This window comes from Octodon degus, unplaced genomic scaffold (genome assembly GCF_000260255.1).
Source record: "Octodon degus isolate 3935 unplaced genomic scaffold, OctDeg1.0 scaffold00164, whole genome shotgun sequence".
Lineage (NCBI taxonomy): Eukaryota > Metazoa > Chordata > Mammalia > Rodentia > Octodontidae > Octodon > Octodon degus.
In genome coordinates, this window is record NW_004524740.1 from 1635385 (window position 1) to 1648149 (window position 12765).

The following is a 12765-nucleotide window of genomic DNA, read 5'->3' on the forward strand; positions in this document are numbered from 1 at the left end:
TGGTCCATGTGTTTTGCTAAGCTTGTTCCAAGTAGGTGCTTTAGACCACTGAGCCATCTCACCAGCCCCCTTCCATTCTTTAGTACTAAGGATTGAACCCACAGCTCTCACAATCCTTTTTTAATTTTTGGTTCTCCCGAAAATGCCCATGTTGGGCTCCAATTTGTGATCTTCTGCCTCAGCTTCCTTAACTGCTGAGATTATAGCCACCACACTTTGCAGATTTTGTTTTGTTCAGAACTTTACTAAGAACTGCTCAGGTTTGAGACAGTTCTTAGTCACTCATATAATACACATAAATCATCTTACATTTGTAGTTGTGAGATGTTCTGTGGTTCAGTGATTCAATACATGGATGTAAGCACCTGATTGCTTCAGTCATCATGTTATTTATCATAATTCTGTCTACACATGCCAAGATGGTTACAAGTAGCGATACTTCACTATAAATTATTTACCTTTTATTACAGTTAGGCAGGCCATTTTTTTTTTGAAAACATGTATATATATTATCTATGTATCTCATTCTCAGTAAAAAAATTTTTAATTGACGCAGGGGCTGTGGTTCAATTCCTGGTGGGCCAGCGATTAAGACTGGGCATGGTAGAGCATACCTGCAATCCCAGCTCTTTGGGATCCTGAAGACAGGTGGATTACTACAAATGCAATCTACATAGTGAGACCCTGAGACCCTGCAGACCCTTACTAAAAAAAGAAAAGAAACTTTTAAGATATTATAAAAAATTATAAATCATTAGGTCTCATAGCATTTTTTAACCTGAATTTTATCTCCATGAAGTTGCTTAATATATACAAGGGAAACCAGTTATCAACTTGCAGGTGTTCATATATTTATGTCATTTCCAGTTTTATTATAAAGAATGGTAAAGCCACATGTGCAGTGCCTGTCTGTAACCCTGGCACTCTGAAAGCTGAGGCACAATGATCTCAAGTTCAAGTCCACCATGGACCAGGGTTTTGTATGTAGTTCAGTTCAGGCTGGTCTTAAACTCAACTATGTAGCCCAGGCTGGCCTCAAACTCACAGCAATCCTCCTATCTCAGCCTCTGGAGTGCTAGGATTATAGGCATGTGCCACTAAGCCAGGCAGCTCACACCTTTTTAAACAATTGCCTTTCTTTATGGAGTTTTAATACCATGGATGTATCATAAATCTGTTTATGTCTGTACGTATACTTTATCCACAAAAAGAATGAAGATGTTTTTGTTCCTCAAGAATCAGACTTTTCAGCAGGCTGAAATTTCAGCAGGATTACCGTTGAAGGCCAGCCTGAACTATATAGTGAGACGCTGTCTCAAAACTCTAAACCACAACAAAACAAAACAAAAGCCAGAATAAAACATTTGCTGGAGGTGCACACCTCTGCAGTCTCAACACTGAGAAGGCTGAGGCATGAGGACCAAGCGAACGCCATGCCAGCCAAGGCTACATAGTGAGTTCAAAGCCAGCCTGGAATGCATGGTGAGATGCTGTCTCAAAAAAAGAGACACTAAATCAAGGCAGAAATTCTGATGAAATACAGCATTTTTTAACCTGAAATTTTCTCTCCATGAGTTGTTTATTATATGGAAGGGAAAAACTGGAAGTCATATAAAAGATGTATGAATACCGCTTGTATTCTTGTGTGTGTGTGGCCAGTTCAGCCCACCAGGGGGCGGGGCTGGCTGGCATGTGGTGCTGGGGGATTGAACCTTGGTCCATGTGCTTTGCTAAGCTTGTTCTAAGTAGGTGCTTTAGACCACTGAGCCATCTCACCAGCCCACTGCTTGTATTCTTAGTCCTGCAATTCCCTATACATTTAAAAAATTTCCAATTAAATTTAACAATTTTTTTAAACATGTATTTGTGTGTGTGTGTGGTGCGGAGATCAAACCCAGGACCTTTAATAAGCCAGGCACAGTGCCATATCACTGAGCTACAAATCCTGAGGAGGGAAAGGAATTCATTATGATCCTTGCATCGAAGCAATTCAGATTCTACACAAATAAAACAAAAGGTCTGAATTGTGTCTGAAGGTTCCACCCTGTTTTAAATTTATAAGGAGTATGGTAAAAGAATACATTACAGCTCCTTTATGCTGAAGAGCTCGATGTGTTACATACCTACCACCTCAGCACTCTGGGAAGCTGAGGGAGAGGGATGGCAAAGCTTAAGCCCAGCTGCGACAACTTAATGAGACCATCTTGAAATAAAAAAACAAAGAGCTACTGCATGTGGTGGCACACACCTGTAATCCCAGCACTTGGGGAGCTGAGGCACAAGGATCCTAGCAAGTACAAGGCCAGCGTGTCCTATATAGTGAGTTTAAGGCCAGCCTGAACTACATAGTAAGACCCTGTTTAAAAAACTGGAAGGAAAAAATAAAAAAAAAAAAAGGCTAGAGACATAGCTTAGTGTAAAGACCCTGCATTCAATCCCCCAAACCAAAGTGGAAGGGGAAAAAAAAAACCAAATTGCTGAAACAGCCCAGTATGGTGGCAGAGGCCTGTAATTTCAGAACTTGGTTGGCTGATGCAGGAAGATCAAGATTTAACACCCCCTGCCAAAAAACAAAACAAAACAAAAAAAACAGTTAAAGGCCAGCTTGAGCTACATAGTTAGAACAAGGCTAGCATGGACTACATAGAGAGACAGAACTCAAAAAACAGAAGAAACAAAACTACTGTTAAAGGGCCACCCAAATAGCTCAGGGGATTAGTGTGCCTGCAAGCAAAGCGCAGAGGTTGGGGGTTCAATTCCCTGGGGCTGGTGGAGACAGCTCCACCCCTGGGGCGTGCTGAGACAGCAATTGAGATTGGGCTGGTGGCACACACCTGTAATCCCAACACTTGGGAGGCTGTAAACAGGCAGACCACTATGAGTTATCTAGACGTGAGACCCTGAACACCTGTAGACCCTTCCCTAAAATACCAAACAAACAAACCAAACTACTGCTAAAGAAACAAAATCCCAAAAGAATTTCATAGTTGTAACTAAATTTACTTCACACACATCGTATACCATAATTCTCTGTATTATTATTTTTACTATAGTTTATTCCTGGAATAATAGAGCCACTTACAAAGGAAAAACATATTATTCGTTCTAAACAGAAGTTCTTTTTAATTAAACAAAAATATTTTATTTTTTAAATACATGTTTATTTTGACACAGTCTTATATTTATGAGGTACAGTGTAACATTTCAATAAATGCATACAATGTGTAGCAATTAAATCAGGACAAGTGGTGTATCTATCATCTCAAAAATTTATCATTTCAGGGCCAGGGAGATGGTTCAGTAGGATAAGCGCTTGACTGGCAAATGCAAGGATCTGAGTTCAATCCCTGGTTCTGGGGGGAGGGGGGGGGATTATCATTTCAGGGCTGGCCAAATAGCTCAGAGGATTTTAAAGTGCCTGCAAGCAGGCAAAGGAACCAGGGGTTCGATGCTCAGATTGCCATGCTAACAACTGAGACTGGGCATGGTGGCATGCCCCTGTAATCCCAGCTCTTGGCAGGCTATAAACAGGCAGATCACTATGAGTCCGATCTAGTAGTGAGACCCTGAACACCTTGTAGATCATTCCCTAAAATACAAAAAAAAAAAAAAAAAAAAAAAAAAAACCCTGAGAAATTTATCACTTCTTTGTGTTGGAAATATCAAAATCTTCCCTATTTTGAAATATGCAATTAATTACTGTCAACCATAGGCATCCTACTACGCTATAAAACATGAGAAGTTGTTCTTATCTAACGCCATACCTTTTAATTTATTTTTTGTATTTAGGACAGGGGCTACAGGGTCTTAACTATGCAGATCAGACTCGTAGTGATTCACCTGTTTTCAGCCTCCCAAGAGCTGGGATTACAGGCACGCACCACTATGCCCAGTCTCAGTTGCCATCTCTGGGTGCCCCAGGGACAGGGCTAGCATTGGCACACTGGAGATCAAACCCCAGCCACTGCCTTCTGCCTAAGCAGGCACTTTAGTTTGCTGAGCTATCTGACCAGCCCTTCCCACTCCTTTTTTAAAGCTTAACTATGGACAAATCCTACCATGCCTGATCCATTTAACTTTGTTTTTTTCTAAGACCTAGGGTAATTAATATATTTGTGTCATACGTGCATGTGTTATATGCAGTCAATAGCTACAGGTTCACTTTTTTTTTTAATTTTTATTTTTTTTATTTATGTATTTATTTGTGTGTGTGTGGTCAGCTCAGCCCACCAGGGGGCAGGGCTGGCTGGCATGTGGTGCTGGGGGATTGAACCGCGGTCCCTGTGCTTTGCTAAGCTTGTTCTAAGTAGGTGCTTTAGACCGCTGAGCCATCTCACCACCCCAGGTTCACTTTATTTTGATCTGAAACTCCTAATTCCCTTAGACTCTGACTGATTGGCCATTATTACTTAACTTAAAAGGGTTTATTTTTCTTCCTCAACCAACCTCTACTTCAGTTTGCTATTAATATTTACCTGAGACTTGTTCCCATTGTACTTACTGCTAAAGGAGCCCAAACGGTCCATTCCCTAACGGGCAAAGGTTGCTGCTTTGATCTTCCTCAGCGCACAACCTCTTCAAAAGCCAGAGCCAGCCAACACCTACAACAGTGCTTGATAACTCCCTGTGAACAGACAAAAATGGCACACGGATCAGACAAACATTCAAAGGGACAAGAAAATAAATAACATATTCAGTTTGTAAAATGGGTATAATAGTTCCTATCTAGAGTTATGAGAACTAAATGTCAATAATCAAATATCAAAATTCATATGATACAGCCAGTAGTCCTCTATAAATCTTATATATTTCTAATGAACAACTACTACCTTTCTCTGCCTAGCATTACTTTTCTTTTTAGCTCTTATTTTTTGAGGAACTGATCATTCCATTCTTATGGTATTGGTGGGGCTGCCAATTGCATACCAAACCCCAACTATCAGCACTTTTTTTCTTACAGAAATCTGGATTTTCTTTTCTTTTTTTTTTTTTTTTAGACAGAGCCTTGTTGTGTAATTCAAACTGGCTTTGAACTCACTATATAATCCAGGCTGGATTCAAGGCAATCCTTCTGCCTCAGCCTCCTGAGCACTAGGATTACAGGCCTGACTACCACACTTAGCCCAGGCAGCAAGCAGTTGGAGTTCAGTCATTCATTAGTCCAAGAATTTGGTCCATGAGCTTTGGCTGTTGAGATTTCATTTATCTTTTCAACAAAACTTTATCCTGAGTGAATTCCTGCTCAAAAAAACCAAGAAATCCTATCTATTTCAACATACATCTGTTTACTAATTTAATTTTAACAAATGTACCGAGTATCTTCTTGAAGGAAGAATGAAATCGTATCTTACACTAAACCTTTCTTCTATAGGCCCAAAATTTCTTTAATTGTACAGTCATATAACTTAGCTCTTTTCTGAAATTTTTCACATGATGGTTTGTGAAGATTACTTCTGCATGTGTATTTTTCCCACGTGAAAGTATCAAGCAGACCTCGAAAAACTCATTGAACATATTAAAAGAACTGGACAAACGTCAGTGCTAACTTTATCATTAGTTTTCCCTGAATGACTTTTTTTCATACTGGCATTTGTAGCTTGAAAAATAGTCCATCAAATGTATACAATGCTCAAGAAAATAATGCTGTCAACTTTTCTTTTTGAGGGTGGGGTAAGTCTCCCTCTACAGAGACCCAGGAAAAGTTGGTTTAAACAAAAATGAGTTTAGCACAGGTATATCATACACTGAGTGATAAAATAATGATCAACATTCATTCAATTTGGATTATCTCTTTAAATCCTCTCAACCTTCTAAGGTATGCTGCATTTCCAAAGCAAAGGAGGTTCAGACTGATAAATGCACCCAGGTCAGTAGGCTGGCCTATGCCGTAATCCCAGCATGCAAGATGAGGTGAAATCAAATTAAAGAGCCAAACTCCAGCAATTTAGTGAGACCTTGTCTCAAGAAATAGCTCAACGCAATAGCCCTAGATTCAATCTCCAATATTTCCAGACCCTACAAAAAAGAGAAAAGCCTATTTGCACAATATTTTACAGGTATCGAGGATCTAAGCCAATTCAACAGTGGTTTAAAGAGGCATCAAATACAGTCTGATACACACTTCATGTCTTTTTAATTTTTGTACTTTTTTTGGTATTTAGGACAGGTTCTACAGGGTTTACAGGTTCTCACTAGTAGATCAGACTCCAAGTGATCCTCCTGTTTACAGCCTCCCAAGTACTGGGATTACAAGCCTGCAATGCCATGCCCACTCTAGATCACCGTGTGGGGGAGGGGAGGAGAGTGGAGTCCAGCAGGCAGGCCCAGGGATGGAGCTCCCTCCTGGCCCCTGCATCTGCCTAAGCAGGCACTTTAATCCACTGAGCTATTTGGCCAGCCCTCCATGTCTTTTTTTAAAAATTAATTTTATATGTACACTCATCATAGGGAATTTATACCTGTACATGAAGCATTTTAATTTTATCACTCCTCTCCCGTCCCTTCAACCCCTCTTCCCCTCATTTACAAAAGCTTTGTTACCATTTTTTCCTTCTGTTCCTTTTTTTCTTCTCTTCTCCCCCCAGCTACGTCTCTACTTGAACATTTTCTTCCTATTTCACAATATCTATTGTACATGTCGGTCTTTATTTGCACTTTCATTATCTCACACCAGAGAAACAATGTGATATTTAAACGTGTGCCTAATTTATTTCACTTAAGAGTGAGATAAATTAGCTAGAAATGTCTCAAACTTATTCTTTATGGCTGGGTGGTACTCCCCTGTATTAAAAAAAAAAAAAAAATCTGCTTTAACCATTCATCAGTTGATGGGCACTTGGGCTGTTTCTAAGATTTAGCTATTACAAACTGCTGCTATAAACATGGGTGTGCATGCATCGCTCTGGTAACACTCCACGTCCAGGCACAACGCTGCAATAAGCAGACTTTCTCCTTTCTTTTCACAAAGACCGTACTGTGACACTCACATCCACACGAGGTTGGCTACCAGATACAAATAAAACAGGATAAACTCCAAAGTTATTGCCTTGCCTCCTGGAGGAAGGCAAGCACTGTACTTCTCGGGACTGGATTCCACGTGGTGCAGAGAAGTGCAGGCTTTGCAGTTTTGCAGCCAACGTCCCAATCTTTACTTCATGATATTCTCTAAGCCCCAGCTCTAAACTGGAGCGAGAACCGCTCCGTAGGAGTTCAGTGCCAGTCGAGGGCTCGTCCCACAGGGGCTGTCACCGGGGTCCTCGCGCGCTCCGAGAAAAGGAGCCAGCGGGGCCGCCAGGCTGGAGGCGGGGCCGAAGGGTCAGGCGTGGCCGCGAGCGCGCGCGGCGGCCTCCCTCCCCCCTCAGGGCGCCTCGTGGCCGAGCGCTGCCCGCCCGCCGCGACTCTCCTGCCGCCGCAGCCAGCATCTCGAGACTCTACTTGCCCTCAGGCCTGCCAGAAGGGCTCGCGCTGCACCCCCACCCGCCGCGCATGACCTCGCAGCTTCTCCTACCGCAACACTTAGGCGTAAACGGCCACGCGCTGCCTCGGCTTGCGTACGCTGCCCCGGGGCCTGCGTGCTCGCTCCCCAAGTACGTGCGCGCTCCCGGGACGCGCAGCCACCGCCTCCGTCCCCGCCCCTTCCTTTTCCCCCCTCCCTGTCATCGCTTTCGACGGCCTGCCCGTCGCTCCTCTGTCCCTCCTCCCCTTCCCGGGTCCCCGCCTGTCGCCGGGGGAGGTTCGGATGCGTGGGGTCTGGGAGGCTGGGGCCGAGCCGCTCGCCTGACTGTTGAGTCTGACTGGTAATCACTTTGCCCAAGTGTTGTGTGGCCCACGGCCGGAGGCTTCCTGTTGGTGGCGCTGTTTGGTCCCCTCTGGAAGGCAGCGGGGCCGACCCGGCTGCCACAGTCTGGTTTTTCTTGTAACATTCTCACTCCCGCCCCGTTACCTGTGAAAGAACCGAAGCTTGAGCCTCTGGGCCGGAGGACAGTGAGCCGCGGCCCCCTCTCCAGTCCAGGCCACGCAATGCCGCTCATGGATTAACCAGACTTCAGGGATGAAGAGTACATTTCGTTGACAGGCTCCTGGAACGTCGACAGTGTCTCCTTTGGGAAGAACCATCCCCTTCTTGGGCTTCAGATGCCCAAATGGAAGTGCAATGATGAGAGGATGTGGTGGTCCACTCTGATATCAATCTTGAGGGCTAGGTATGTCCCAACATCTCTTCTTACTATTAGTAGTGATTACTGTCATAGCTACCATTTGTCGAGTTCTTACTGCATGCTTAGCATTGTACAAAGCAGGTTACACCTATGGTCTCATGAAACAGCCTTATGAGATTGGCGGTATTATCCTTATTTCCCAAGAGTAGATATATAAACATGTATGTATGTATTTGGGGTCAACTGCTAGGAAGTGTTGAGAAAGGGGATTCAAGCCATGGTCTATCTAGCTGAACTATGATGTTATTATATGTAACTCAGAAGTCTGTCTCTGATCAATTTTGCTTAACCTCTTTTAGAATTCATTTGCACTTCCAGACCGTGTGGACCCTCTATTCATTTTTTGGTATGTGTAATACAAGTTCATTGTTAAAAAGAGGAAAAGAAAAATTTTAATGAGCAAAAATTAATGTGAAAATTGTCTCCCAACATGTTCAATAAACAGTTAAGAATTTTCCATGCATCATTTCAATAAACAATAGGGTATGTTACATTTGATGTATGCTAAAATCTATTTGTTCATTCAGTCAACAAATATTTAATGGACAGACACTGTTCTAGGTGCCAGGAATTCAGTATCAGACAAAGAAAGTCTGCTTCATAGAGTTCATATAGAAGTGGGGGAGATTGACAACAAGCAGTGCACACCTATTACCAAATAATAGATAATGTCCAATAATGTGGCTCTATGGAAAAACAAATCAAGATAAATGGATGAAGGAACTGTGAGGGTTCCTTTTGAGTTAGGATAGATAAGAAAGGCCTCTTAGCAGAGTCATATTAACAGAAATCTAATCATTTAATGAGAAATCTAATCATTAATCATTTAAATCTAAGAGGATTTCTAGAGGGAACTAGAAGAGAAACAGCAAATGCAGTGGCATAGAGAAGAAGCATGGAGACATAAAGACTACAACATAGCAAATTGGAGAAATAAGATAGAAAAAACAAGAAGCCAGACTGTGTATCATGTCACTGCTGTGGAACAAAAAGTCCCATCTAATACTGGAATCTGCTAATTTAGAACAGCATTTTCCAAGAATGGTGGTGCAGGCCTGTAATCCTAAAATTGCAAGTTTCAGGTAAGCCTGGGAAACTTAGTGAGACCCTAGCTCAAAATACGAAATAAAGGAGCCAGGGAGATAGCTCAGTGACACATGTGCCTGCCTGGTAAGCGCAAGGTCCTGAGTTTGGTTCCCAGTACAAAGAAAAAAAAAAAGAGAGAGAGACTGGGCATGGTGGTGCGCACCTGTAATCCCAGCTCTTGGGAGGCTGTAAATAGGCAGATCACTATGAGTCTTATCTAGTAGTGAGACCCTGTAGACCCTTCCCTAAAATACAAAAAGAAAGAAAGAAAGACTGATGTATCTCAGTGGTAGCCCCTAGCTTTAATCCCCAGTACTGCAAAATAAATAATAAAAAAATTTAAAATAAAACATTCACTGGGCACAGTGATACAAACCAGTAATCCTACTTACTCAGGAAAGCTGAAGCAGAAGGATCGCAAGATCAAAGCTAGCCTCCACAGCTTACTGAGACCTTGTCTCAAAATAAAAGGGCTGGCTGGGAACATATCTCAGTGGTAAAATATCCCTGGGTTCAAAACTCAGTGAGAGAGAGGGGACTCTAAAGCAAAGCATTCATCCAGCTGGAAATTGCCTTTCCTCTTTCATTGATGTTAGCCCCCCTTTTTTTCTTTCTTTCTTTCTTTTTTCTTTTTTTTTTTTTTTTTTTTTTTTTTTTTTTTTTTTTTTTGTATTTTAGGGAAGGGCCTACATGGTGTTCAGGGTTTCACTACTAGATGGGACTCAGTGACCCGCCTGTTTAGAACCTCTGAAGAGCTGGCATTACAGGCACACACCACCACGCCTAGTCTCAATTGCTGTCTCAGCATGTCAGGGAGGGGGGGTGCGGGGCTGGCAGGGCAGGCCCAGGGATCAAACCCCTGGCCCCTGCTCCTGCTTGCAGGCGCTTTAATCCCCTGAGCTATTTGGCTGGCCCTGGCCCTCTTTAGAATTAATTCTGAGCCCCAATTTAGCTTGCTTAGGAAAGATGCAAATTAAAATGCATAGTATGAAGAAAGCTACTACTGATGAAGGCTTTTCAGAGTTTTTGCCCCTAAGTAGTGTTGTGATAGTATCACTTATAAAACCAGCTGAAGGGAATGGGAAAGGCCAGAGTTGGAGCAAAACTTAGAAGTTCTGTTTAGGATCTGTGTTTTGCATTCTAACTGAAAATGACAAAGAGGAGCCTAGAGCTCAGTGGAAAGGTCAGGGCTAAAACTGTGTAACTGCAGTAGAATTGGTTCTTTGTGTCTTCCCCAGACAGAGCTTGAGAATAGACAAGTCTTTTCTTCTTTGTAACCCCATCACCCAGAAACATATCCTCAACAAATACTTGTGAAGTGAACAAATAAAAGCAAAGATCTTAATGAAATTACCCAGGCAAAGTATATAAGACAAAATATGCACTCTTATGTTTTCACAGGCAAGACAAGCATTTGGATGTGGTGTACAAATAGGGAGACATGATTTGCTCAGTCCATTCATGGTCTGCATATGTCCCTAAATAATTGTGGCCTTGGTTCACCCTCAGAAGTGGACAATAAATTTCTAGGTCACTGTTTATAGACCTTTTAGGCTATAGCTGCTGCTTCTTTTTTTTTTTTCCAGTACCAGAGATTGAACTCAGGACTCTGCGCTTGCCAGGCAAGCACTTATTCTGCTGAGCTATCTCTCCGTCCCTCCAGCTGCTTCTTATATATTATTTTTGTCATCATTGTCCCATCTGACAATTCATTTCTCCAGTCAGATGGAAGTTCCTCTGTCTCTCTAATCAGTGACTTCCTAGCCACTTTGCCAAGGTACTGCCTGCATCGTTGTGGACTTGACTTCCTCAGGAACCCTTCTTCTGACCCCTAAAGGGATGAGTTAGGTAGCCTATTTACATATTCCCAGTACACTCTGTTTAACCTTTCATAGCAAAGTTGACTGAGTGCCTTGTTTCCTCACTAACATCTCCATAGGGGGAACCTATTAAAACACCTGTTGTCCTTTTTGTTTTGTTTTGTTCTTTTCAGACAAAGTCTCTGTAGTTCAGGCTGGCCTTAAACTCACTTTGTAGCCTAGGCTGACTTTAAATTCCCAGCAATCCTACTGCCTCAGAGTCTTTCATTTTTAACTAAAGAAATTGACTTTTGAACAAGAACCCAACTAGGAAAATTGTATCTAAACATATCCCAAAAGTTGGGATCAAAGTATCACAAACATTCCTTCTCAGATATTGCACTGCTGTGGTTAGAAACAAAAATGAAGCTTACAAGCCTTACTCTTTATGAAAATAATGGTCTGACATGTCTAGTTACTTTCTTTATTTTATTTCTTTTTTTTTTTATGTATTTAGTACAGGGCCTACAGGATCTCACTACACAGATCAGACTTGTAGTGATCCTTCCTGTCTTCCATCGCCCAAGTGCTGGATTACAGGCGTACCACCACTTCCAGTCTCAGTCATCATTTTAGCACCCAGGGGCAGGCCAGGGATCAAATCCTACCCTCCAACCCCCCCACCTCCACCCCTCCCCCTGCCCCCCCACCTGTGTCTGCCTAAGCCGGCACTTTAATCTGCTGAGCTATCTGGCCTGCCTTATCTAGTTATTTTCTATATCCTGAATAGTGAGAGACTATAAACTTTGTCTCACCTAATCTTCTATATTATTCATATACCTGAGATGGTTCCCTGTAGCTTGATGTGCAACTAGATTAAAAAAAAATATTTAAGGGCTAGAGAGATAGCTTGGTGGTCTAAGTGCCTGCCTGGCAAACACAAGAATAAGGGTTCAATCCCTGGTATTATATGCCATGCTGGCCCAACAGCCACTGAAACTGGATGTGGTAGTACATGCCTGTAATCTCAGCAATGGGGAGGCTGAAACAGGAGGATAATTACGAGTCTGAACTGTGTAGTGAGATCCTGTACCAAATACATTTATTTATTTATTTATTTATTTATTTATTTATTTATTTTTGTGTATGAGTACTGGGGATTGAACTCAGGACCTTGCCCTTGCCAGGCAAGGGCTTATTCTACTGAGCTCTCCCCCTAGCCCTCAAATACATTTTTTAAAAAAGTCAGATTCAGCGAAACAGAGTAGAATGGTGTGTTACCAGGGGCAGAAGAGACACGTGGTCAGACAAGGAAAGTAAGTTGGGCAACCCATTCAGGTCCCCTCTTGTCTCTCAGGACCTATTCCTAGGCCCCATTCCTTTTCTCCAATAAGTTTTCATATTTTTAAGAGAGAGGGCCGGGGAGATGGCTCAGTGGAATAATCACTTCCCTGGCAAGTGCAAGGGCCTGAGTTCAGTCCCTGGTCCTGCCAAAAAAAAAAAAAAAGGAGGGGGTGAGATAGCTCGGTGGTCTAAACTGCCTGCTTAGGCAAGCTTAGACAAGTGCCCAGAGACAGAGACAGAGACAGAGACAGAGAGAGAGTTAGTTTTAGGAGAGACCCCCAGCCCTAGGAGAGTCATTGTATAATGTGGTATCTACAGTT

General features: G+C 42.5%; 1 protein-coding gene across 2 annotated transcripts in view; it reads right to left on the reverse strand.

Annotated features, from left to right (window-relative positions):
• The window catches only part of Tada2a (transcriptional adaptor 2A), a 57414-nt gene extending 49832 nt beyond the window's left edge, over positions 1-7582 (reverse strand). The window contains exons 1-2 of one of the 2 annotated variants that reach the window (XM_004643001.3): positions 7508-7582; positions 4502-4624 (exon numbers count right to left, since the gene is read on the reverse strand). In XM_004643001.3, the coding sequence (XP_004643058.1) occupies positions 4502-4526 (25 nt within the window). In that variant the 5' untranslated portion in view covers positions 4527-4624; positions 7508-7582. Of the gene's footprint in view, positions 1-4501; positions 4625-7490 lie in introns of both variants that reach the window. The other variant, XM_023703183.1, reaches the window with a different exon arrangement.
• Between the last annotated feature and the right edge of the window lie 5183 nt (positions 7583-12765).